At 51.2% G+C, this 27,274-nt stretch overlaps 1 protein-coding gene across 5 annotated transcripts in view; it reads left to right on the top strand.

Moving 5' to 3' along the window:
• The window catches only part of BEAN1 (brain expressed associated with NEDD4 1), a 39,307-nt gene extending 14,343 nt beyond the window's left edge, over positions 1-24,964 (top strand). For 2 of the 5 annotated variants that reach the window (XM_082369085.1, XM_082369086.1), the window contains exons 2-5: positions 8,731-8,869; positions 16,452-16,715; positions 21,521-21,671; positions 22,701-24,964. In XM_082369085.1, the coding sequence (XP_082225211.1) occupies positions 8,842-8,869; positions 16,452-16,715; positions 21,521-21,671; positions 22,701-23,043 (786 nt within the window). In that variant the 5' untranslated portion in view covers positions 8,731-8,841 and the 3' untranslated portion in view covers positions 23,044-24,964. The other 3 variants (XM_082369087.1, XM_082369088.1, XM_082369089.1) reach the window with 3 other exon arrangements.
• Positions 24,965-27,274: the final 2,310 nt, after the last annotated feature.

The raw sequence follows: 27,274 nt of genomic DNA, 5'->3' as shown, positions 1-27,274 counted from the left end.
GCAGCTGGACAAAAAGACAAGGGTAGAGTCAAGTCCGCTCCTTCACCCCCACCCCTTGAGTGGAGAGTCCATTCTACAGCCCCATAAACATCCTGGCTGCCCCTCCTCAGAGTTCTCTGGTTGAGTCAGAGTCTGACTGTAGTGAGTGCTCAGCATCTGACAGCTAATCTCAGTTTTAAATGCACAACCATTTTATATTAGAGTCCTTGGCAAGAGGGCGTCAACCTCAGCTTGAGTGCTTAATGTAGTACTAATAACAGTAGCAGTATCCCCAGCTTTTGCAGAGCACTCCTTGCTGGCAGAGTTTCTGCACTTCCCCGTCCCCTGGCAGCGGGCTCCCTGGCTGACCTCATCCACCTCATGGTACTGAGCAGCTTCCATACACTGACGGTCCCCAAATTTACATCTCCAGCTCCAGACTCTCCCTGAACTCCAGACTCTCCCTGAACTCCAGACTCAGATATCCAACTGTCCACCCCATATCTCCACTCGGTTGTCCACTCGGGTGTCTACAGCACATCTCAGATAGAACATGTCGAAACCTTACATCTTGACTCATAGACCCCACCCAAGCTGCCCGTCATCTTCCCCATCTCAGGAAATGGCAGCTCAGTCCTTCCATGTGCTCAAGCCCCAAACTTTCTCAGTTTTTACTGCTCTCCTTCTCATCTACCCCCAAACCAATTAATCTGAAAATCCTAACAGTTTCACTTTCAAATCTGACCCCATCTTGCCACCTCCACCTCTAAGCCCCAGGACCAAGGACACCATCGTCATCACCTGTACCAGTGTCTTAGCCTCCTAACTGGCCTCCTTGCCACCCTCTTGTCCCCCTCTGGCCTATTCTGCCACAACCCTGGGAGCGTGGAAAAGGGAAGGATCTAGAGACTGAGTCTTGGGTTGGTTTCTGTATCTAGAAATCTTGCCAAGGAAAGCATGACCCCCAGAGTTGTCACCCATGGCACCCCAAAGTCAAGTACACTGAGAGGACTGACTTGCAAAACAGCAATGTGTAAGGACATTGCCATTTCTCTGCCAAGGGCTACCCTAGATTGGCTACCCCTCCTGCACCTGGAACTGTGCCCAGGGTGATTAGGAAAGGCTGGTCTTCCTCTGTGATGTCACCACAGAAGTGTGCAGGCCTGCACACTTCCCAGACAGGAGAGAGAGGCCCCAACAGAGAAGTCACATGCCCCATGGACCCAGGGGCCACCGACGGAGGAGACAGGATTCAAAAGCAGGGCTTCCGGGCCCAAGCCCAGGGCACTGGCCACGCTAGTCCCTCTGAGAGCTTGATACATTTTCACCTCCTAGAGTTCCTTCTATTTGCTTCTCTCTGCACTTAAGAACCGTGTCCTCCATTAGCCCCCAAACCATCAGCTTCTAAGGGCTGCTCCCTCTTCCCACCTGACCCCACCTAGACTACATGTCCGTAGGTGACCTCCAGGCCTTGCTCGAGAGAGAGTCATTCCAGAGCTTTCCTCTGCCCATCCGCCAGGCCCTTCAGCCACTGGATGATGTCTGTCTCCCCTAGGAATGTGGCTAAGGCTGGGGATGTAGTCTAATACAGAAAAAACAGCAAGAGCTGAAAGACGCAGGTTCAAAAACCATTGGAGCAAATGTATTTAAATCATCCAAGCCTCCGTTTATTCAGCTATGAAATGGGATAATGAGACCCAGTTTCCGGGGTGACTGAGAGTTTGGTGAGCACATAGACGCTCAGTAAGAGTTTGTTCTGTCTTTCACCTCTGGCTCTTGCATCCCACAACGAGAGCTGCAGAACTCACTCGGTCTTCCCTGCAGGGTCCTCCCAAGACCGTTTCAAGGGAAGATCACGTGTTCCCTCTCCCTTCCCAGCCAGCCCCAGGCTGGTGTTGAAACACAGCATGGCATGCTTGGCCACCTTCATCTGACAGGCTCTAATCAGGGGCCAGCCAGATGCCAGCCTTTCACCAGGTCCCATCACAGGCACACAATGGGACAATGCAAGAAAACGTGTTCTCCCTACCTTGCAGATTGGATGTAAGAGGTCCTTTGCTGACCCTTTAGGACTTACCCTGGGACTCTACCCCAACTGCCTCACACCAGAGATGGAGAAACTAAGATGCAGATTGGGGACTGGACCAGGTCACCCAGCGTGTCTGTGGCTGAAACTTTGATGCTCCCAGCCTGACTCCACATGAAGTGCTCCTTCCACATGGAGGCTGCTCCCCTGTTCTCAGTGAAGATGCAGAGAAAGAGCAGCCCTCTTTTGAAAGCGAAACTGTGACAAAAGCCATGTCTTTTTCTTTTTTTTAACAATAAAGACATTTATTATTTCCGCATAGGGAGGAAAGTCCTGAGATGGAACAGCTTTAGGGTTCTCAATTTCAGTGGTCAAGGATGGACATCATTAAGGACCCAGGTTCTTTCCATCTTCTTGCACCAACATTTTCTGCATTGCAAGATGACCCCCGTCGGGGACTTCCCTGGTGGTCCAGTGGCTAAAACTCTGTGCTCCCAATGCAGGGAATCTGGGTTCAATCTCTGGTCAGGGAACTAGATCCCACATGCAGCAACTAAGAGTTCACATGCCACAACTAAAGATCCCGCATGCAGCAATGAAGATCCTGTCTGTCGCAACTAAGACCCAGCACAGCCAAATAAATAAATATTAAAAAAAAAAAAGATGGCCCCCATCAACCCAGGCAGTGATGCAACTTTTCCCAGAAGTCCCCCAGCACACCACCCCCATGTCTTATTGGCCAGAATTTAGTCACATGTCCACCCCTAAGCCAATCATACTGAGTGGATGGTAATACCAAGACTGGCTTACCAAGCTAGTCTTTAAAAGGACAAAGGTTGTTAGAACCTAGTCCCACCTCAGTCTAACATGGAGGCAGTGGACAGTCAGACTAGCAAACCCTTTCCCTCCTGCCTACTCAGTCCTTCCCCTCTGGTCCCCAAGACTCCAGGAGGGCCTGTGAAAGTTAGGAGTGAGAACTGAACTGAGGAATTCCTTTTCTGGGGATTCTCTGGGGTTAGTTTTTTGTTTGTTTAGTAGAGATACCAGCTCACAAGAGTGAATACTTAAATATTCAGGGGATTCATGACCCGTTTAATCATTGGTAGCCAGCCTGAAATCCATCATGCTGGGAGTATTTACACCATGGAAATTGGCAACCAACACTACAAATCAGGGATTTTTCCTTTTTCTTTCTTTTTTTTTTTCCTGGAAAGCTGGTTTGCCAGCACACCACTGTATATAACATACATACAGAAAGGTGCACAAATCGTTAGTGTACAACTCAAATCTTCACAAACTAAGCACACTCAGATCAAGAAACACATCATAAGCTGCATTCCAGAACATCTACCGTGTGCTTTTCCAGTCACTACCCCATGCCCAGGTCAACCACTGTCTTGACTTCTGTCACCATAAATTAGTTTTGCCTGTTTTTGACCTTTATGCATTTGGAATCATACAGTATGTTCTCTTTTGTGTCTGGCTTCTTTTGTTCAACATTCCATTGTGAGATTCAACCATAGTATTGTATATAATTGTAGATCACTTATTCTCATCACCGTATAGTATTTCATTGTGTCAATATACCACAAATAACTTATCCATTCTACTTTAATGGACATCTGAGTAGTTTTCAGTTTGGGGCTATGAATGAATAGTGAACATTCTAGTAGAGTGCTGTCCAATAGAGCTTTCTGCAATAATGAAAATGTTCTATGTCTTCAATGCCCAGTATGATAGCCACAACCCATGTGCAGCTATTGAGCCCTTGAAATGTAGCTAGTGCAAATGAGGAACTGAATTTTTTTAGTTTAAGTATACTTGATTTACAATATTGTATTAGTTTCAGGTGTATTCAGCATAGTGAGTCAGTATTTTTGCATTATAGGTTATTACCAGATAATAGGTATAATTCCCTGTCATACAGTATATCCTTGTTGCTTATCTATTTTATGTATAGTAGTTTGTATCTGTTAATCCCATATCCCTAATTTGTCCCTCTCCCCTTCCTTCTCCCCTTTGATAACCACAAGTTTGTTTTTTATATCTGTGAGTCTATTTTGCATATACATTCATTTTTTAGATTCTACATATAAGTGATATCATATAGTATTTGTCTTTCTCTGTCTTATTTCACTAAGCATAATATTCTCTAGGTCCATCCACATTGCTACAAATGGCAGTATTTCATTCTTTTTATGGCAGAGTAATATTCCATTGTATATACACACCACATCTTCTTAATCCAATTGTCTGTTGATGGGCACTTGGGTTGCTTCCATGTCTTGGCTATTGTAAATAGTGCTGCTATGAACATTGGGGTGCATAAATCTTTCTGAATTAGTGTTTTCATTTTTTCCAGATATATACTCAGGAGTGGAATTGCTGGATTATATGGTAGTTCTATTTTCAGTTTTTTAAGGAGCATCATACTGTTTTCCATAGTGACTGCACCAACTTACATTCCCAGCAACAGTGTACGAGGGTTCCCTTTTCTCCACATCCTCTCCAACATTTGTTATTTGTGGTCCTTTTGATGACAGCCATTCTGACAGGTGTGAGGTGATACCTCATTGTGGTTTTGATTTGCAATTCTCTAATAATTAGTGATGTTGGGCATCTTTCCTTGTGCCTGTTAGCCATCTCTATGTCTTCTTTGGAAAAAACGTCTATTCAAGTCTTCTGCCCATTTTTTGACTGGATTTTTTTTAATATTGAGCAGTATGAGCTGTTTGTATATTTTGGACATTAATCCCTTGTTGGTATCATCATTTTCAAATATTTTCTCCCATCCTATAGGTTGTCTTTTCATTTGTTGACGGTTTCTTTTGCTGTGCAAAAGCTTTTAAGTTTAATTAGGTCCCATTTGTTTATTTTGCTTTTATGTCTTTTGCCTTAGGAGACTGATCCAAGGAAATATTGCTCCAAATTATGTCAAAGAGTGTCCTATGTTCTCTTCCAAGAGTTGTATGGTTTCATGTCTTACATTTAGGTCTTTAAACCCTTTTAAAGTTTATTTTTGTAGTATACGGTGTAAGGGAATGTTCTAATCTCACTGTTTTACATGTGGCTGTCCAGTTTTCCCAGCACCACTTGTTGAAGAGGCTGTCTCTTCTCCATTATATATTCTTGCCCCCTTTGTCATAGATTGATTAACCATAGGTGTGTGGGTTTATTTCCAGGTTCTCTTTTCTGTTCCATTGATCTACGTGTCTGTTTTTGTGCCAATACCATGCTGTTTTGATTACTGTAACTTTGTAGTATAGTCTGGAATTTGGCAGGGTTATACCTCCAGCTTTGTTTTTTGGTGTTTTTTTGTTTGTTTGTTTGTATTTAATTTTATTGGAGTATAGTTGATTTACAATGTTGTGTTAGTTTCAGGTGTACAGCAAAGTGATTCGATTATATATATACATATATTCATTCTTTTTTAGGTTATTTTCTCATATAGGTTATCACAGAATACTGAGTAGAGTTCCCTGTGCTATACAGTAGGTCCTTGTTGGTTATCTATCTTAGATATAGTAGTGTGTGTATCTGCCAGTTTTGTTCTTTTTTCTCAGGATTGCTGTGGCAATTTGGGGTCTTTTATGGTTCCACATAAGTTTTAGGATTATTTGTTCTAGTTCTGTCAAAAATGTCCTGGGTATTTTGATAGGGATTGCATTAAATCTATAGATTTCTTTGGATATTATGACATTTTAATAACATTAATTCTTCCAATCTAGGAGCATGGGATATCTTTCTATTTCTTTGAATCATCTTCAATTTTGAGGAACTGAATTTTAATTTAATTTTCATTAATTTAAGTAGCTACATGTGGCTAGTGGCTACCCTACTGGACAGCACTGTTCTAGTACATGACTTTTGGTGAACATATTGATGCATTTCTGTTGGAGAATTCATTCTGCCCAGAAGTGGAATTTCTGGGTTATAGGACATCCATGCATTTGGCTTTAATAGATAGAGCTAAACAGTTTTCCAGAGTGGCTGTACCAATCCACACTATCATCAATATATGATAGCTCTAGTTGCCCTACATCCTCACCAATGCTTGGTGTTGTCTGGATTTTTTCACTTTAGCCATTCTGGTAGATAGTAGAGATATTACCTTGTGGTTTCATTTGAATTTCTCTGGTGATTAAGTACAGTGTATTTAGCACCTTGGATATCCTCTTTTGTGAAGTGATTGTTTAAGCCTTTTGCCCACTTTTTCGTTGGGTCTTTTTATTACTGATTTCTAGGAGTTCTTTATATATTCTGACTACCAGTCCTGTGTTGGATATATTATTGCAAAAATCTTCTCCCTCTTTGTGGACTGCTTTTTTTTTTTTTTTTTTTTTTTTGGCTGTGTTGGGTCTTCGTTTATGTGCGAGGGCTTTCTCTAGTTGCAGCAAGCGGGGGCCACTCTTCATCGCAGTGCGCGGGCCTCTCACTGTCGCGGCCTCTCCCGTTGCGGAGCACAGGCTCCAGACATGCAGGCTCAGTAATTGTGGCTCACGGGCCTAGTCGCTCCGCGGCATGTGGGATCTTCCCAGACCAGGGCTCGAACCCGTGTCCCCTGCATTGGCAGGCAGATTCTCAACCACTGTGCCACCAGGGAAGCCCGTGGACTGCTTTTTGACTCTTATAATCGTGTCTTTGGATTCACAGATGTTCTTAAACTTTTATATATAGACTATTTATCTATTCTTGTATATAATTATTTGCTTTATGCATATTTAACTTCAAAATTTACAGAAAATAAAATGATATGGAGCATACAGTTAGGAGATACCCTCTTGTACTCCTTAGGAGCAGAGGATTCTATTGCTGCACTTCAAAGAATACATTTTTACAAATGTGAAAGCCACGGTGGGCACCTTTTAAGTTGGATGGCAGCCTTGTTAAAGAGTTTTTGTCTATTACTGAAATTTCAGGTTTTAGGTTAAATGAAATTTAAAGGACTGATTGTGAAACAGTTTAAACTTTTTAAAAAATCTCTCATTTTTTTCAAGATAAAAAAGTACCTCCAACACTTAAATACTGACAGTGATCCCAATAGTTTAAGGACTATTATAGTACATGTGGCTACTACACATGCACAGTATGTCACCAACACTGTCTAAACAATAAGAATCATAGCACTGGGGCACAGCGGCTCTCATTATCCTTGCGAGCAAACAGGATGATCAATTACACCTGAGCGATATTAGTGCGCTGGCGTATCTACCAAGTGTAAAATCCAGTTATCTAAAACAACATGACTATCAGATTCCCAGACAGTATGGAATTTCTGAGTTTGTATATTCAGAAACCTGTGGGTTGTTCCTTAAATTCTTTTAAAATAGGAATTACATTGAGCATTAAAAACACTGAACTAAGTAATGTAACCACCATAGTGGGTGAAGTTCAGTGTCTGGTTTAACAAATGTTTACTATCATTTCAAAATCAATTTCTGCTCAATCCTAGCACAGCCAGCATTTCTCCTGCAGTGACATTTATTTTTAAGTGCACAAGAATGAAAGGCCCAGCTATACACCACTGCCTTATTACAAGAGCCATGGGGAGGGGGAGCTGATGAAACACACACAAAAGGAGAAAGACGCGCACAGCATCATCCCTTTGTTCAACGCTGGCTTTGATTTAGAGTAGAATGCAAAAAACATATTATAAAACAGAATGAGGACCTGTTTCTAAGTGTAGTAGGTAACCAAGAACTATACTTCCACTGCAAAAATCTTTACAGGATTCAAGTACTAAAGTGACACTAATACTGAAACATAGGTAATCAGAGGTAGCAAAGGCACTGGTAATATGAGTCATCATCAAAAGACAGCCCGGGGAAATATCACACATTTCCTGTCAGCTGCTGCTAAGACTTGCATTTTTCGAACTGAAAAGGAATACTGTGGGGCTTTTTACTTATCAATTATTTGAAGAAAGGCTGTCTTAGGTCCCCTCATTGAACATGAGACCTAGGTTACCAAATTAGTTTTCCTATATCATCACAAGATGTATTATATTCAGTTAATACTGTTTGACATTGAATTGCTATAATTGATGGTATGGCTACTCTCTTGGGTCTCCCGCAAAGAGCAAACCTACTGGAGTAAAACAGCTAATTGTGCAAAAATGGAGGATCCCATAAGGATGTGGAAGAAGGACACTTCTGTGTCTCAGGATCTATTATCTGGTTCCAGGCACCTGTACAGATTCCTCCCTGAGAAACATTCACCAGTGTCCTAGGGCAGGTTACAAATGATTTAGAAAGTCTTTCAGAACTTTCCCCTTGCTCCAGCCATGGCCTTGACCCTGTTCACATCTCAGTCCCTGTGCCCCCTGCCCACCTAGAAGCCCAATCTCCCACCAAAGATCTTTATTTTAATATAGTCCAACTTATCCGTTTTTTTCATGGTTAGTACCTTTGTATCCTGTTTAAACAATCCGAGGTCATAAAGATGTTCTACAGTGTTTTCCATTTGGAGCTTTACTGTTTTGCCTTTCACATTTAACACTATGTCTAGGGGTGTTTTTAAAGATTTTAAGGTTTAATTGTCATATACTGAGCACCTACTGTGTGCCAAGCATCCTGCTAGGCAGTGTGCTTTGATTATTTCAAAGAAATTGCTGTTCCCACTGTACAAATGAAGTGATAGAAGCTCAGAGGGGTAAACTGCCCCGAGGGCACCACCTGCAAGAGGCAGGGGCAAAATTCGAACCCAGGACTGTCTGTCTTACTTAGCCAGATCCTAGGACCAGATGCAGGTCAGCTCTGGTGGAAGAGCTCTGGGCTTCCTCCTGCCCTGAGGAAGATGGCTGAGGAGTGATCCTTCTCCCAGAGGACACTAGGACCATGCACCGTCTCAGGATACTGAATGTTGGTGAATAAAAGGCCTTAGAACTCGGGCTGGTTTGCCCCAGCTCAGGGCTGCAAAGCAATCTTGGGGGGTGGGCGTGGGGGTCCAAGGCTTGTCCCCAAACACTGCGTAATGTTTTTAGAAGCCCACATTCCCTGAACCACATGCTGAGAAACAATTCCAAAGCTCCACGGTTCAGTACGATGTTGTCAGTCATTTGAGATCATCAGGATATATCATGGCCAAGAAGTATCTATCTTTGCCTGATCTACTAGTTTTTCTCATCCTACCTACTAAAGTGACATGTTATGTTAATAGATCTCCTGGTCTTAAACCATTCTGGCATTCCTGGAATAAGTCCTTTCTACTTATGATATATTATTTTTAATAACACTGCTGCCCTGGTGCTGGTTTCCCACATGCCGTTGTATTCTAGGAGTTGAGGGAACCACTGTGGAGCAGGGGACAAAATCCCATCACCTCTAACATGTTCCAGAATCAGAACCCACAAAAGCAAATGGCCAAAACAAACCTCAAGGAAGATAGTACTTGGGATGGGGGCTCGGCCACTGTGGCCCAAGAACATACCTTTAGGCAGGTCCAGCTTGTGGTGGGATAGCTGAGGGTAATTTGCTGCATTCATGAATTTAACATTGTACATATCAATTATTCATGAACTTCTTGGAAAGTCCACATTGTAGTAAGTGGTCATTTTTCGAAGCCACGATTTTGAGTCTCATAATGCAAACTGGGATGTGATAGCTAATCCCCTAGCTGATGGGCGGGCCAAGCCAGCCCCCGCTCCCACCCAGCATCTGCTTCTCCACGCAGTTCCACTATTTCCTACCCATCGAGCAGGCACAGTGACTGCTGGTGTTATAAAAGCTTGTGTTCTCTGTGGAAAATAGCCTAAGAGCCAACTCTAGATGGGGACGGAAGAGGAGAGAAAATGAGTACAGGGCCATTGATGATTCTAGCAAGAAAAGGAAGAGTTTGGTGTGGGTTCAAGTAGCAAGTCTAACTCTGCCATGGCTTGGTTCCATAATGTCAGCCAGTTTACCACTTCCTCTGCAGAAGTAGGGAAAAGTGGTTTGTGACACTGTTTCAATGAGTTTTCCAGCCAACAAATAAATTGTTCATCAAACCAGAGATAAAACCTTAGTGAATGATGACAAGACAGTAAACTTAGGGAGTTTGGATATGTAGAGGTACATGTGAGTTAATTTTGGTGAGTTTATTTAAGTGGCAGAATCTATCTCAATAGTGGAATAAATCACTTTCATCTTATATTTATAGAATCATGAAAGGCCTGTGGGTGGTCATTTATATTTTTCCAGTTATATTTTAATGCAGTGGCTGAAAATCTTCCACTTGGCAATGGAGCACTCTCCTATTAACTCTGATGCATAAAACAGAGGGAAGCAGAGCTACTCTGCATGACGTGAGAGCAGAGAACTCCATGATGTACCAAGACTTTCCCTCTCAGCCCTGGGGCACCTGTGTGGGAACTCTTGCTTTCCACAGTTTGAGAGGTTCATTTTAGTTGATTCATATACATGTTCCCAGTGCCTAGCATGTGTCCAGGCATAGAATAAGCACTTAGTGAGTACTGGTGAGTGGATGGATGGGTGGGTAGATGGATGGATGATTGAATATATGGATGGATGGATGGATGGATGCATGGATGATCAAGTGGATCCTGAATAGATACCTAGGTAGATAAATACATTAGGAGGGTGGATGATCGGTTGGTTGAGTGAATTTATGGAAGACTGATTAACAGGTGGATGACTTCACATTCCAATATTCCTTTCCACTATAACCTGCCCCACCTGTAATGCCACAAATGGCCAAGTAAAACGTGTCAGGGCCTTGACATGACATTAGCTGACTTCTTACAGAGCTACATCCCCATTGTAAGAAGAATCCTGAACACCAAGCAGCCTCTTCCTCATCCCCATAATCCCAATGTTCAGGGGACATCCCACAGCCCCACCCCAGGAGCACCTCCTCCTTTCCTGAGCTCTGTTGGGACCTTACCACTCTGTTCCCCTGCCCAGGCCCCTTCCTCCCTCCCCTGATCTTGTTCTGCTGGTTCATTCTTCAAGACCCAGCCCCTCTGTGTGGATGTCCCTGACCTGCTCCCGGTACTCTGACTCTCTCCATCACAGTCTCCTGGTAACTAGGTGATATCACCAAGTGGGCTGAGAGGCTGCCCAAAACAGAAAGGGAGGGGACTCAGAACTGCCCAAGCAAGTGAGTCTGCCCTGCCACGTCCCCTGCCCCTGTCCCTGCTGGGAGGCTGAGACCAGCCATTGGTGAGCACAGGGAAGATGGTACCTGAATCCTGTTCCCCAGCTTCCCTCCAATGACTTCAAGGCCTCACCCTAGTGGCTTCGGCAGTGGAGAAAGAGGTAAACTACTGAGGCCAGACTTGCCAGGGAAGTGGACCCATGACAAATGTCTTCAGAGTTTTTTGTGACAGGAACCCTCAGTCAGATCTCAGTCCTCGGCCCCCCTTCTCCCTCTAGCCAGCGTCTCCGAAGGTGTGGGCAGGACTGGAGGCCTAAAGATGTTGGCTCAGCACTTCCAGTGTCTCGGTGCCCTTCCTTTGTCAGTGCTCCCAGGTGGCTTCAGGCTGCAAAGAGCACTTGCCTGAACCCAGACAGAGTGACTGCACAGCTGCCCACGCACTACACTCAGCAAGGAGTCAGTAGTGATGGTCTGCCTCAGTTTCCCTGCCTTGCACGTTCCCCACTGCTTCCCAGCCTGCAGCCAGCCCTGACCCCATCCCCCGACGCAAGCCTGGATCTCATTGCCTCACCCATTGTGTTCAGCTGGCTCCCACCTCCTCCCCACCCCTTTCAGACCCCTTCACCCACCCTGCAGGAAGAACGGCTCAAGAATAAGCGTCTTTCAGACAAATAGCGAACAGGTCCAGAGAGGGCAGGGGACAAACTCACTCTACAGCGAGTGAGGGGTAGAACTAGAACCAGGAACGGAGCCCCGTTCTCCTACCTCCACCTCCACCCCACCCAACTCTCTTCCCCTGCTCTGGGCCCTAGTGCATGGATTATCAGACACACCTGGGTTCCAATCCCAGCTCTGCCACAAAACTAGGTAGGCAAACTTCAGCTCACCAAGACTCAGTGTCCTTTAAATGGGGGTGACAATGGTTCCGCACAGAGAGGGGGCAAGCGCCAGACCCGGCCCCACACCCAGGCTGGGGTCATGCAGGGCCTCTGACTCACCTGTGGTTCGTAGTCCCAGCCTGGAGCAGAGGTCTGGAGGCGCGAGAGCTGGCTTCTGCCTGGCACAGCTGAGGCCCACGGATCCAGGCACCATCCCAGCCCCGAAGGGGACCTTGGGACCCCATCTGCAGAGTGGGGAGAGCACCAGGGTTGTCGCTGAGGCCTGCTCAAAGGACGTCAGCTTGGCGCGGTGTAAGAACTCTCCTCAGGAGCATCCGCCCTTCAAGGGCTTTCAGCTGAGCCTGGCTCCACGCTCCGAGGGCGGGAGCTGCGGGCTTCACGCTTCACGCTTCACGCTTCACGCCCCACGCTTCACGCCCCACGCTCCCCCCACCACGCCCCACGCCCCACCCTACACGCCCCACGCCCCACCCTACACGCCCCACGCCCCACCTTACACGCTCCACGCCCCACCCTACACGCTCCACGCTCCACCCTCCACGCTCCACCCTCCACGCTCCACGCCCCACCCTCCACGCTCCACGCCCCACCCTCCACCCTCCATGCTCCACGCTCCACCCTCCACGCTCCACGCTCCACGCTCCACCCTCCACCCTCCACGCCCCACGCTCCACCCTCCACGCTCCACGCTCACGTGGACCCTCACAGCGGACTCGCTGGTGTCCTCCCACCCTGCGTCCAGTTCTGCAGCCAGAGGGCGCTCTTAAAACACTCTGACCGCGCCCCTTCATGTCTCCTCTCTGCCCTTGAGATAAAAGACAGTCTCTTGATTTGACCTTCATGGTGGGCCCCTGCCAGCCCTTCAAAACTCAGCAGTGTTCGTTCAGCTGATGATACACCTTCATCCTGAATAAGACATAGGTCATGGCCTACTTTGACTACATGTTAAGGTGGCCCAGAAGAAGCCATGCATCGTTTTAGGGAGAGAAAAATTTTACTTTAGCAAGATCCCAAAAACATGAGCACCAGTGCACAGTGCCTGGTAGCCACAGAGTAGCATCTTGGCTAACAGCATGGGGTTTTTGCTGCCCACTGACCCAGGTCCCTCTTTGTGGGCTGAGTGACATTGGACAAATGACATGTCTGAAGCCCAGTTTCTCCACCTATTAATTGGGGATCCCATCATGGACCATCATAAGAATTAAATGAGATAATACAGTGCATGAAAAGTACCAAGCATGGTGCATGACACACAGTAGATGTCCAGGAGATGATAGCTACTCATGCTGTATGTGGAGGGAGGGCCGCATCTCAGGGATGACCTGGTATCTTGAGGTACAATTTCCTCTTGATCATCAGCACCTTTGCAGAAGCTGCTTGGGAAGAAAGTCTAGGATAGGGGCAAAGCTTGCCTTACCCTCTGTCCTTTCCACAGCTGGTGCAGGGGGAGAGCGAGGCAGAGTGGTGGGAAGGGGGGCTAGCATCATGTTATTTCTCTGCAGTCATTTTTATCTTGTTGATGAAATGGACCCTGAATTTGGGAATTGGAAGAGTTTCCCTCATAATTTAAAGCAGCACCTACCTCCACCGGTCGCAGGGACTGGAAGATCAACTTCCCCCTGGCCATGCAGGCGGACGCCTGCACCAACTGGCTCTATCTGCAGGCATGGGTGTTGCCATCTCCACGGCTGGCTGGTGATGAGCCTGGCACTGCCACGAGGGCGAGGTTCTCATTTGCTGCTGAAGCAGGGGGAGGGAGAGGCGTCTTCAGGGTGACCCCATGGGACTGGCACCTCCGCAGCAGTTTCTGCATGCTGAGCAGGGCAGGCATGCACACACAAATCCAACCCTAGGTTCTCATTCTGGGCACCTCCACCTCCTTGCCATGGCCAGCTTTCTGGTAGCACATCTGCCTTGGATCGTGGGGTGACCAGTACATCCCAAACCATCGCAGCAGCTGGAACAGACTGAACAGGACAGTCGAGAGCAGTGTGGACCCCATACACTCCTACCCTCCCCAAGGAGGGCTGCTGTCTCTGACATTCCCAAGCCCTGCCATTTGCTTCAAAGGTGAGAGGAAGAGGGTGACATTGGTTGGATGGCCAGCTGGCTTGTACTTTATCAGAGAGAATACGGTAGCAGAATGACCACTGGCTCAGCTCTAGTCCAAGGCAAAGCCTGGTCACTGGCTCAGGAGTGAAAGCACGGTGGACTAGACGAGTGGTGGCCAAAAGCTTTGTCTCATGACCAGGGTAATCACTGTGTGAAGTGCTATGTTGAAAAGGATGCTGAGGCTGCCTCCTGGGCCAAACAGGAAGAGAATGATTATCACTTAGCCATATACTGGCTATATATGATTGTGGTGGGTTACTTAATATCTTTGAGCCTCAGTATCCTCACCTATAAAATGGGGAGAACATAGCTTCAGGGATGAAGTGAGCTCTCAGCACAGAACCTACACATAGTGGGGGGTCTCAAAACAGTGGTCTGTGTTTGGCCCTCAAAGAATCCCAGAAATCTGCTTACCCTGGCATTTTCATATTAGAGGGTCAGGAAGCACGCATGCTCAGCCAAAGCCCAAGGGCAGCTCCCTCTCCCCAGTGAAGGCACCTGCAGGGGAGAAGCTTACAATGAACTTCAGCAAGCAAAGGCTTGGCTCTCAGGCTAGGATGACATTCTGGCCCAGGCAGTAGGGCCTCGAGGCCAGCCCCTCCTAATGAAGGTCAGTAGGCTGCAAGAGCCACCAGCATGGGCCAGGACTGCTGGCAAGGCATGTTCATAGCTCAGGCAAAGGCCCCAAGTTCATGCTTCACCTCCCTGTCCCTGACATGAGCTGAGTGTGGGAGAGGCTTTTGGAGATGGTGCTGGAAAGGGATGGGAAGGTACAGGAGGCCACAGTTGAGTTTCTACCTTCTGATTTGCTTAAGTCCATGCTGTCACCTGGGAACAAAGCCCTCCTACAACGACCCAGGGAGGTAACCATCCACACTCTGCTTGATTACCACTCAAGACAGAGACCTCATTCCCCGGAGGCAGCTCAGGGCCTCCCTGCCACTTCCCCATCTGGTCTCAAGGCTGCAGCCACTCACTCAGTACATGGCTTGGGCACCTTTGGTGAGCCCAGGCCCAGTGCTGAGCTTGAGGACACACAGATCGATCAAACACAAGCCCTGGAAACCATACATAATCATATGCGACAAATGCAGAACAGGGACTGGGACACAGGCTCTGGGAGGACAGACAGGGGGACCGCTTTCAGAACAGGGCCCAGGAAAGCTTGCCCCTGACCCTGTGGCTCACTGAGTATCTGAAGCTGGCTCCCTATGGCTGTCCAGAGATGGGACCTGCACCCTCAGGAAGGGCTCATGCCTGGGGCAGGGGACAATGGAGAGTGAGCTCGGGACTTTGAAGCTTGGGCCTGAGTTCTCACTCGGCTCAACCACAGAGTAACTGAGTGGCCACGGGCTGGTCACCTACCAGTGCTGAGCATCAGTCCACGCATCTGTAAAAGGGGAAAACCACATCCCTGCCCAGCTGAGTGGGAGGGAATTAAGGGGCAGTCACAGACACTCACTAATGTGGTGCTGGCTCTCCCTGAGCGAGGCAGCAAGTACCCATGGATGGTCCTGGCTGATTCTAACCCTTCCCTGGGACCCCAGCCCCCAGGGCTCCATCATCTTATCTTATGGGAGGACAAAGCCATCATGGGCCCCAGAAGCTTCCTTTAGTAGGGCTCTCAGGGACCCACCATACCACACCCCTTCCTAGAAGCCCCTTCCCACCTCTCTGCACCTTTGTCCTTGTTCTTCCCCTGCCTGGAACACCTCCTAGCTTCACCTCCTCTGGGAAGCCTTCCCTGATCTGACCCAACCCACTGTCATGTCTGGGTCAGTTACTGCTCATAACCCCAGGCCTGCCTGATTTCCCTGGAGTCCCCTCGGTAGGTTTCGCCCCTGAGGCAGGAGACCAGTGTTGGAGGCCAGCACATCTGGTCCTCATACTCTGACCCCTGTGTATCCCCCATCCCTTCCCAAGACTTTGATAAAGTCATGCTGACCTTCCAACCTCATGTCTTGGTGGAATAGAGTCCTTGTCTAGCACTGAGTCAGGTTCAGTGAGTTCAAGCCTCAGCTCTGCCGCTAATTTGCTGTGTGACCTTGAGCAAGTCCACTGCCCTCTCTGAGCTTCCTTTTTCCTTTCTGTGAGTTGGTTGAGCTCCTAGGCCAGAGGCTTCAGAGGAGAGGCGACGAGGTCAGCCCTCACTAGCAGAGGCTCCTGCAGGCAGTGGGCGAGGCGCTGCTCCCCTCCTCCCTGGAAGGAACAGTCAGGATAGAGACCTGAATATCCTCCATTTGCTTAGGGATGAATAACTCACAGGGAAGCAGGGAGGGAGGAGGAAGGTGTGGGGCAGGGTCCGTGCCCCGGCTCAGTGTCCTCTCTCTCGCTATCCACAGTAGCTCGATACAACCGCACCAGCTACTTCTACCCGACGTTCTCAGAGAGCTCAGAGCACAGCCATCTGCTTGTGTCTCCTGTGCTGGTGGCAAGCGCAGTCATAGGCGTGGTCATCATCCTCTCCTGCATCACCATCATCGTGGGCAGCATCCGCAGGGACAGGCAAGCCCGGCTCCAGCGGCACCGCCACCGCCATCGCCGCCACCACCGCCACCACCATCGCCGCCGCCGCCGCCGCCATCGAGAGTACGAGCACGGCTATGGTGAGCTGCCGCCCACCCCGGGCCCTGGGACCCCTGTAGCCCAGGAGGCATCAGGGAGGTGGCAGCTCTGCCATGGGTGGCGCAGGGTGGTCAGAGGAGGCATCCTCGAGGTCATAAGTAATCAGGAAGAGCTCAGAGGCACTCACCATGTCTCAGTGGCATAAGAAGCCCAGTTGTCTGCCCAGGGTGAGGCTGAAGGTCAAAGGGAGAGTGTGGTGCTCCCTCCCCAGCCCTGGCCACTGTGAGACCAGGCCTGCCTGTTCCTACCCTTGTATCACCAGCCTGACCCTTGGAGAGTGCAGGGCTCCTGCTCAGAGCAGGCCCACCCCCAACAAGGAGCCCAGGTACCACCCTCGACCTCCCCCCACCCCAGGATGTGGCCGGTCAGGCCCAGGACGGCCAGCATGCCCACCTCACATAACTAGACCCATGCCCTCCACTCCTCCTGCTCCTCCCCAGGCACCTCCTTCATGCTCCTTCCTGCCTCTGCACCTTTGCATATGCTCTTCCCTATGCCCAGAATGCCATTCCCCATACTTCCCCACCTGACAAAAGCCTACTTGTCCTTCCAGACCTGGCTCAAATACCACCTCCTTTTGGAAGTTTCTCTGGCCCCTCCTCACCTCCCCCCTCCAGGCAGGGTTGACCCCCATTCCCTGTACTTCCTTAGCATTGTACCCACATTCCCATCAGTACCCCGACACAGGATGGCTGTGTTGCATCGGTGAAAGCAGGAGCTGCATGTAGCTCTCCGAGAGTTGAGCTCACAGCCCAGAACAGGACCTGGCCCAGAAGAAGTACTCCGCGGGCAAGGGAAGGAACCACTTCATTTCATCCTCACACCAAGAGCTGTGTTAGCCCATTTTAAAGACTGGGAAGCTGGAGGGACTTGTTGAATGGCCTGAGTGCCCCCGAGCCTGCGCCTCGTACTTAGAGCCTAGGAGAGATGCCCACAGGAGTTCCCTAGATTAAGGTTGAGAGGTCAACCTTGGCCTTGAGGAGAGAGATGGACCTAGGGGCAGGCTAGTCCATCCTGAGTCTGTGGTGGAGCCACAGGGCCTGTGCCACATGAGCAAGGCCCTGTCCCTGACATCAGAGCAGGTGGGGTGACAGCAGGCCACAGCCAGGCCAAGTCTGGGGTCAAGCCTCTGCTTACCCACCCCCTCGCTCCGCTGACTCACAGCAGCCCTGCAGCCCTGTTACCGTGGAGACCCCTCGGTGGGGCTCCCGCCTCTCTGCCCACTTCTATTCTCAGCTCTGGCTTTGGCACCTCCTTGGGGCCTCAGCAGGGCGCCTGGAGGTGCTGATGCCCTTACACCGCCTTCTAGCCTTCAGGGGGTGCACAGGGGCTGCGAGGAGCCTTGGAAAGAAGCCAGGGAAGAGGGGACATGAAAGCAGCAGAGCACCAACAAACACCACCCTAGTGGCCCTGGGGACCCTCTGTCCTTCAGATGCCCTCCCCCTGGCTCTAGTGACTCATCCTCTCCCAGGCTCTCTCCCACTGCTCTGGCTGCTCCTTCTCAGACTTTTTGGTGGATTCCTATTCTCTGAGGAGAGGAATATTAAGGTCCCTCAGAGCCCAACCCTGGGCCCTAGCTCCTCTCTCTGTACCCACCCCATCTGTACCCATGTCCATCTCATCCACCTGCCAGCTCCAGGCACCACCCACCACCCTCACCCAGACGTTCCCAAGACACCACCCCCTTAAGTCTCAGAGGCACCTCAGACCCAGGGGGTCCAAAACAGCCTTCATCCTCCACTTCTTACTGCACAACCTCAGGAAAGTTGCTTAACCTCTGTGAGTCATCTGTACAATGGGTACACAGGGACCCACCCCAAAAAGTTATTGTCAGGACTAAATCAGCACAGTACCTGGCTTATGAGTAAGTGCTCAGTAAATGTTAACTATTTTCATGATCTCTCCCTACCACTCCGAGAAAACCTACTCTGGGACCACTTCACTAATGCTACAACCTCCACACCTGCCAGCCACTGGCCTGGCACCTCCAAGGCATTCTCCACAAGACAGCCAACATGACTGAATTGTGACTCTACTCAGCACTACTCAATGGCTCCCCATTGCCCTCAGGACAAAGTTGGTCCTCCTCTGTCTGCCCACAGGGCCCTTCTGTAGGCTGGTCAGGTGCAGAGAGAGGAGCCAATGAATGTTTGAGAATGAATGAAGGAGTGAGTGAATGAGAGAGACAGAAAGACCGAGAAAGAAAGGAAGGAAGGAAGGGAGGGAGGGAGGGAGGAAGAAAGGGGGGCAGAGAGAGAGAGAGAGAGAAAGAGAAAGAGAGAGAGAGGGAGGGAGGGAGAGGAGGGAGGGGAGGGAGGGGAGAGGGGGGAGGGGGGAAGGAAAGAAGGAAGGGAAATTCTCCTTCCATAAGATGGAAATACCTTGAGCTTTAGGAGACAGATCTGGTCCCCTTTCACTTGCTGGGGCTTTAGAGCAAGTGGCTTTATGTCCAATTCGTCATCTGAGGGAAGGGAGTAGCCACTGTCCCCCTCTCACAAATTGCTGAGGGTGAATGAGATTGTGAGGCTAGAGCACAGAGGTGCTCATGGATGCAAATTCCTCTTTCCCCCTCTCCCGGGCCTGTCAAAGGTTGTTAACCTTGGATTTGGGCTGAATAATGAACCGAAGTATATCTTAGCTTGGGTAAATAAGGGAAGAGGGAGATTTGGGTCTCCCTGGACCATTTGGGTCTGTGCTGATGTTGAAGACAGGAAAGGAAAGGAGATAAGAAAGGAATTTGGGGAGTTCAAATAGGGTGTGTGTGTGGGGAGGGGGTTCTTTCCAGCTGTTCCTCAGGACCTCCACCCAGCTGGATGTCTGGGACTGACCTGGGTCATCTCAGGAATGGGGTCTGGGCTAGGTGAGTGCCTCAGGGAAGCCTCAGTTTCCCTGAGACGCTCAGCCTCTGGGGGGCCCAAGAAAAGCAACCCAGGGAGAGAGGGTAACAGCAGCGTGGTTCGGCCCGGTCAGCTCTCAGACCTGCCCACCAGGAAACAGCCTTAGCTTTCCCGAGGTCTGGGCAGCCATAGCCCCCCCAACCACTGGCACTGCAAGGGGGGCCTTCCCCGCAGCAACACTGGCAGGGACGAGATCCCGGCACCAGAGCCCAGTGGCCTCAGTTCCACTTCTGTCCTCACGCACTTATTTCATGTCTTCCTCTCTCCTGAGTTTCTTCCCCAATTTCTTCCCAAAATTCTCATCCTTCGGCTGGTGCCCTAAAAGGAAACAAATCTCATTTCGGCTCCTTCTTACAGCATATGTTATTGGGTTCCTTTTTCCTAGTAGAAAAGTAATATGTGTTCATTGCAGAAAACCTTTAAAATACAGAAAATATAAAGAAGAAAATAAGGGTTCTGATCCTGTCCTCCAGACAGAGCCGCTGTTAACATGTTTGGAATATTTTCTTCCGAGAGCTTTCTCGATGTCCATAGATAACCCTGGGACTGCACCTGCAGATAGTGTTTCATATCCAGATTTTTCCGTTCATTGCTGTATCAAGGTGAGAAAAAGAGATTTGGGGAGTAGAAAGAGCAATCTTTGGGGTCTACAGACTATGCATGAATTCCAGCTCCACATTCTACCAGCAATGCGACCCTGAGCCTCTGGCTGTAGAATGGAAAGGGCAACTGCAACGGTGCTGCTGACCTCAAAGAAAGGTCATGAGCCCCACCCCAGACAGACAAGCCCCGCCCCTGATGTTGCACCCTGCCCTCTGAGGGGAGGAGCCACCTGGGAACCCGTTGGAGGTGGGGGGGACACCTCATGTCTCAACCAGTTATCTTTGCAGTTCCCACTGTCCACCCACCCCGACCCCCACCTCTACCAGACCTGTCAGAAACTGGGAGGTGGAGGACCCGGGACATCCAGCCACTCTCGGCCCAACCAATAATTTGCTGTGTGGCCTCCAGCAAGACACTGAGCCTCTCTGAACCCCAGCTGTAGAATGAGAAGATTGTACTCCATCGGCATTTCCTAAGCAGTGTTACTAGGTCTCAGAAAATAAGATTCCGTGGCCAAATGCTGCACAAGCACAGTTAAATGTGTTTCTCAGCTGTGGGACATTTCAGAGCCTTTGATGTACTATGTGATAAAAACAAAAACAAGAACAAACAAAAAAACCCAGAAGAGAGTCTAGTATATGAAGTCACCAGGAGTCATCAGAGAAACCCCTTTTCTCCCTGGGATACCTTAAGGGAGGGAGGCCTGACCCCAGAGACCTCTGCTGTCCTCATTCCCTGACACTTCCTCCCCATTTTTTGTGCTCCAGCCCTTCTCCACAGCTCAAAGCTTCCTGTTCACACTACAGTCTTCTTTCACAACTCCCCCCTCTTGGCTCAAGCTGTTCTGTTCCCTCTGCCAGGCCTGCCCCTCTTCCCCTGGCTGATTTCTAGACAAGATTCAGCTCTGGGAGCCCTTCCCCCCAGGAAGCCTTCCCTGCCCTCCAAGCTGGGTCAGGTCCGTCTCTGCTCCCACAGCCCCAGTACAACATCTATCAAAGCTTGTGACATGCTGCCCACTACCAGGCTGTCCGCAGGACCGGCTGCTCACTACCCTGGGAGCCCCACCAGGGCAGGGCCAGCTCTGCTTCCTCTCTGTGACCCCCATGCCCAGCAGGGCACTGGCGCTCATATTCTGGGGCTGTTGCTGACGGAATGAAGGCAGCCCTCCTTGGTGAGGGGCAGGATGGTGAGTTGGAGAGAACAGAATCTCAGTGGCCTCAGGCAGACCTGTGAGGACCCTCCCTGGCACCAGCCTGAGGCCCAGGCTGAATGTCCGTTCCCTGCAGTGTCCGACGGGCACACGTATAGCCGCTCGAGCCACAGGACACGCTACACCTGCAGCCCTGCTGAGGACTGGCCTCCACCCTTGGACCTCAGCTCTGATGGGGACGTGGATGCCATGGTGCTCCGAGAGCTGTACCCAGATTCTCCACCAGGGTAAGGAGGCCTGAGAGGGCAGGGCTCTGGGCAAGAATCCCCAGCCCCCATGGGAAACAGCAACACCCCAGATGGAATAAATGCAGAAAACATCTGCTCAGTGGGCGTGGCCATCTCCTCACCCTCCTGACCAAGCTGGTCCCTGTAAGGTGGGGTGCGACTCAGCAGATGTCCCTGAGAGACACTCGAAAAGGAAAAAGGAAGAAACGTTCAGCTCCTTCAGGCTGGGTGAAGAGGTGAGGTGGAAGGTCCAGGCCCCAGCCCCTTAGTTTGCACCCCCAAAGCCCAAATCACATCCACTGGGATAGGCATCATTGTGTCCAGACTGCACTCGTGGCCATCAGGTGGCCCTGTCCCATGGGGGGGATTCTTCCCCGGGGAGCCTTTGGGTCCTGTCCTGTCCTGCCAGCCACCCTCAGGCACATCGCCACCAGTTTGTACCTGAAAAGAGGAGTCTGGGCCTCCATCACTTCCCCGCCAGGAGACCACTTGGGCCCCAGAAAGAGCCCCATCCTCCCCATCACCCTTTACCCTCTGCCCCCAGGGGCACTGGGAGGTATGAACTTCGCCTGCAGGTGGGTGCTTTTTCACCCTGCAGCCATGGGCCCCAGGGGCACCTTCCTAACCCTGGAAGGGCCACTTTGGGGTGACTTGAGACCCAGAAGTGTCTGGCAGCCTGAGGCTGTTCCCACCAGCACCACCCACGCTCAGTGGCCAGCCTGCAGATGCTCCAGCAGCAGCGGCTGCGGTTCTGAGCGATCTGAGACCCAGAATCGGTGGCTCGCTCACTCACGTTCACACGGAACACCGGGGCTGAGTCAGGGCCAGAATCCAGGTCTCGGTGCTTCCAGGGTGCCCCTCCCCAGGGAGTAGAGGGGTTTCATCGGATTCAGCGTGACAAAGGCCTGACCTGGTCCATGCCGGGGCAGCTTGTCGCTGTGGCTAGGCCCCCGGCCCTCGGGGCCGACCCCGCCACCCACCACTGAAGCCGGCTCGCACAGGGCCCTGAGGGAGCCTCTTCTCTTGCAGTTACGAGGAGTGTGTGGGGCCGGGGGCCACTCAGCTGTACGTCCCCACGGACGCCCCGCCCCCCTACTCGCTGACCGACTCCTGCCCTGCGCTGGACCGCGCCCTGGATGCGGGCAGTGGCCGCAGCCCCGGCCAACACCAGCAGGCACAGAGACCGCAGCGCCAGAGTGGCCTCTGCACCATTTCCATGGACACCCTGCCGCCTTATGAGGCCGTGTGTGGGGCCAGCCCCCCCCCATCGGGCCTGCTGCCACTGCCGGGACCAGAACCAGGGCCGAGGAGCTCCCAGGACTCGCCCACCCCAACCCGGGCCCCAGCCTCAGGCCCAGAGAGGATTATATGAGGGACCCAGTGGCCGGGTCCTGTCAGCCCCTCAGGGCTGAGCCACACCTTTCAGGCACGCAGGGGCGCGCACGCACACACACACGCGTGCGCACACACACACGCATACACACACGCACACGCACACACGCGCGCGCACAGATGTGCACACATGGCACCCCCACATGCACACATGTACACACAACTTGGACACACGCACACACTGATGCACCCATGTGCGCACACACATCCAGACACGCCCCACACGTGTGCAGACGTGCACACACATAGGCCCCCCCACACACACACACAATCCCATCTGCGAAGGTTTCATTATAAAGGAAGCTCTCCCGACCTCCCAGTCTCCTCCCCAGCCTGTCAGTGATGCCTCTGTAGCCAACGCTGGGAGAAGAGAGGCGGAGAAGGGACCAGGGCTCATCCCACCCTCTCCACGGGCCTGTCTGCCCTGCCTGCACCAGGCAGGCTGTGCCCACACGCGGATTCTGCCTCCAAAAACTGCTCAACCGTCCCAGGTCAGCTGCCTGCCCCGACCCCACCCCAGAGCAGCTGGTCCTCCCGGCTGGCAGGACAGGCCTCAGTGAGGCTCAGCTCCGCACTGTCCCCATCTCCCAACCCCAGGGCAGAAGAGCCACAACGTCAACACCCTGCCACTTATAGGGTAAGGGACCTGGGTCTGGGGGCTCAGGCACAACCTGGAGACCCTCACAGCCCGCCTTGCCCATCCCTCGCCCAGTGCCCTCAGTCTGGTGGTGCTAGCGGAATCATCTCCGAAGCCCCCACCCCAAGCCACGGGTGATGGGCAGGGCCCTTGGTGGGCATGCGGTGGTGGTAGTGGGTCACAGCTGTGCCCACGTCAGTCCAACCACTGCCCAGGACTGAGGGTCTTCAAAGAAGATGGAGGGCTGCCGGGTACAGTTCTGAGGAGAGGAGCAGCCCCTCGCTAAGTACATGCCCAGCCGACCATTACGGCCTAAGCTTGAGTGGGCTGGAGTCAGACCCCAGAAGCAGTGCTGTGCTCCTGGGCAGTGGTGCATAGTGGGGAATTGTGAGCCAACGCATTCTGGTCCTGCCCTCCATGGAGTTTGAGGAGACGAAATGAAGGGGATGTGGGCCCCACTATGCCACTGCAAAAGCACCAGTGGCTACATCTCGGCCTTGCTGCCGGGGGTACCACGGAAGGGGATACGCGGGCCTGGTTGTAGAGACTCAGATATTGGCCCCTGAATCCCAGCAATTTCCATCAGAGACCATGCAGGTAACAGAGCTGAAGTTACCTTGAAGACACCTGAAGACCCAGCCTGCCAGAGGGCGGCAGCCCAGCATGTCCCCGCCGGCATCACCAGCGGCAGAGAGTTCTCAAATCCACCCTGCCTCCCTCCTCACCCCCTCCTTAAACAAGAGCACCTCCAACCATCCTCTCCCCCGCATTTCAATTCCTCCAACAAAGGGCTAAGACAATTTAGTAATCCCTTTCTGAAGAAGAGAGGCGGCAAGGAAAGCAATCGTGAATTTTATTTTCTGTAGAAATAGAATTTCTTCTGGTGCAGAACTGAAAGGAATCCACCCAGAGGTTCTGTAGCATCCTGGAGCCCCTGACTCCGCCCGGGGGAGGGACCTTGTTTACAAGCAGTTCTGTCCACCTTTGTGGTGTACAGTTTCCTAGGCAAAAAATATCTGTCTGTTGTACTGTATAGCCTTTAAAATGCACTCCAGGGATGAGACTCTTTTAAGAAACGCATCCTGCTTCTGCAACCCTAGAGAGTGCTGGGGGGAGGGGGGTGGGCGCGGAAAAGATAAAAATCCCCACATGCTCATCAGTGTTTGAGGGATGGAGCTGAACAGCTTTTCTTGTTCCTGGATTAAGCGCTAAATAAGCAACAATGTATCTTTTCTGTGTTCAAAATAAATATATCAATAACAAATGTTGCAAGAAGTAATATGATCAAGGAGCCCATGGTGGGGCTGGCACCATCCGAAACTTGTAAGGAAGGGAAATGGTAAATAGCAGCAAACGGATAATATGTTACTTCTCTCAAAATTAGCAGCCATTGAAGCCTTGTCATTCTCCTAGTGACACGGATATTTGCGTAGCTAGTGACTTACACGAGTTAATTTTTTTTAACCTCTCTAAAACATGGCATCATTTCTCCAAGACTTGGCCAGTGTAACTGCCACCAAGACAGGCCATAAACTTCAAGTCATAAACTTCAAGACTCCAGGAACACCAGGGACTGCACTTTGACAGCAGTTGGCTCTCCACACCCTGATGGCTTTGACTACCAGGAAGGGGGGGGGGGCGGGTAATTAGACTGAAATGAGTTGTTTTCTCCCCCTCTGCAAAAATTCTCTTCCTGTCTCTGCTTTCCATAAGACCTTGGCTTTGGTCGTTGATTCCTTGGCCGACAGAGGCCGGTTCCCTTCCTCTGTCACTATTCCCTCCCACTCGAACTCAGGCAGAGTCCACTAGCATAGTCCTAAACCCCCAAATGCCCTAAAAGTGGGGCACGATCCTGAAGGAAGGTACAGCCCTGTCCCAGGTCCCAAGAGGCTTGCGCCTGCCAGCCCCACTGCAAGCCCACACTGCCACCTGCTGGCTGCCTCCCGCCACTGTTCAAAGCAAATGAGTCAGCCCCTGAAACTCCCTTCTCCCACTTTCTAACCCACTGCCTGCGGACACTCATTGTTGTAGACAGAACTTGTTTTGGTTCTGGGCTTGTCCTCCACCCTTGGGATGTTCCATAAAGTTTAAATCGTTCAAGGACCCCATTTTCAGGAATCACTCCTGCCTCCACATCTCTCTGGCCACAGCCAGATACCTAAGTGCCCCTTGCTGTGTACAAAATAATCACTCCCCTGTCCTTCTAAACACCACTGTGTACGGCTCAGGTGCCACCTCTGTGCTCTGAGACCCCTGCTCCTGGGAATGAATGTAGCAGCCTTCATGGCGATGGTGCCCAGCCCATGTGGTGCCCGTGGTAACCCCAACCGGAACCATGCCATGCCGACACCCAGTTCCAACAGCAAATACACTCAGGATCCCCCTGGCCCAGGGCACTATCGAGCTCAGTGTTTTCCACCTCCTCCATCCACAACGTGCCTTGTGTCCACATACGGTGCCACATCCAAGGTCCTTGTGCACACTCCTACAAGGAGCCTGGCTGCCTCCCTCTGCCAGGGGCCTGAGGGGTCGGGCCAAGGAGAGCATCCTGGGCCCCAAGGAGATGGGAAGTGAAGTCAAATTCCCAGGATGGTGGGAACAGGAGGAGGGGCAGGACCAGGCCCTGCGACAGGATGTGGACACAAGGGGCTGATGAGGAAGGCGACCCTGGGAGTACCACCACAGAGTGGGCAGTGAAACCAGGAAAGGAAGGAAGCCCATGCAGGGTGTCGTCATGCTGGTCACCACTGTGGGCAACTGAGCTCCATCCCCTTGGCAACTCCGAGAGACTGCGTGGAGCTCACCTTAAAGTTAGTCAGCTGACGGGGAGGGAGACAGATTACTCACACGCGGCTCTCAGACTCTCAGGGGTCATTGTCTGAGGCTGCTCTTCCGTGAATGTTAATCCCTGCCCCTTGTGCGCTGAGCAGGCACCTCTGGCCAAAGAGAGTCTTCAGACAGGGGAGCTGCAGCTGCTGGCTGATGAGGCCACCGCCATGGTCAGCACAAGATGCCGCTGGACGAGTAAGCACGGGCACGGCGCACTCCACGGCCTCCAGACAGGGCACCCACAGCACCTGCCACACTTGAGCAGCAGAATCACCCGAGGGAGGGAGGAACGAGGGTTGATACCGAGCACGGCCGTCCAGAGCCGCCCCTCAGAACACCCACTGGCTTGCACCAGCCAAGCCCACCCACGTATACACACAGGGGTCTCTCACACCAACTTCCTAGAGAGGCCCTCGGGCACACGCCCGTATGCAGCATCACTCAGCTCACACCACCTGTGGTCTGTATGCATTGGCTCAGATGGCTTCACTGCACACACACTTGTGCCCCTCACACTCAGAGCTCACACGCTCAGGGGTCCCACATGCACACCCCAAGGCCACCCATACTCACACTCGGGTGTCATCATCGGTGTCCCCCAGAGACTGACTAGGCTGGGGGCACGAGCAGTGGAAGCACAGGCAGCGTTCTCATCTGAGAGAGCAAATCCTCTGCCCCGGGCTCTGCTCTGCTCGACCTCACAGTGCCCCTCCCCAAGCCCAGGTGAACTCTCTCAAATCAGGAC

Source organism: Balaenoptera borealis, assembly GCF_965194805.1.
Source record: "Balaenoptera borealis genome assembly, chromosome: 19".
Classification (NCBI taxonomy): Eukaryota; Metazoa; Chordata; class Mammalia; order Artiodactyla; family Balaenopteridae; genus Balaenoptera; species Balaenoptera borealis.
The sequence above is the reverse complement of the archived record's forward strand: the minus strand, read 5'-3'. Positions and strand labels throughout refer to the sequence as shown.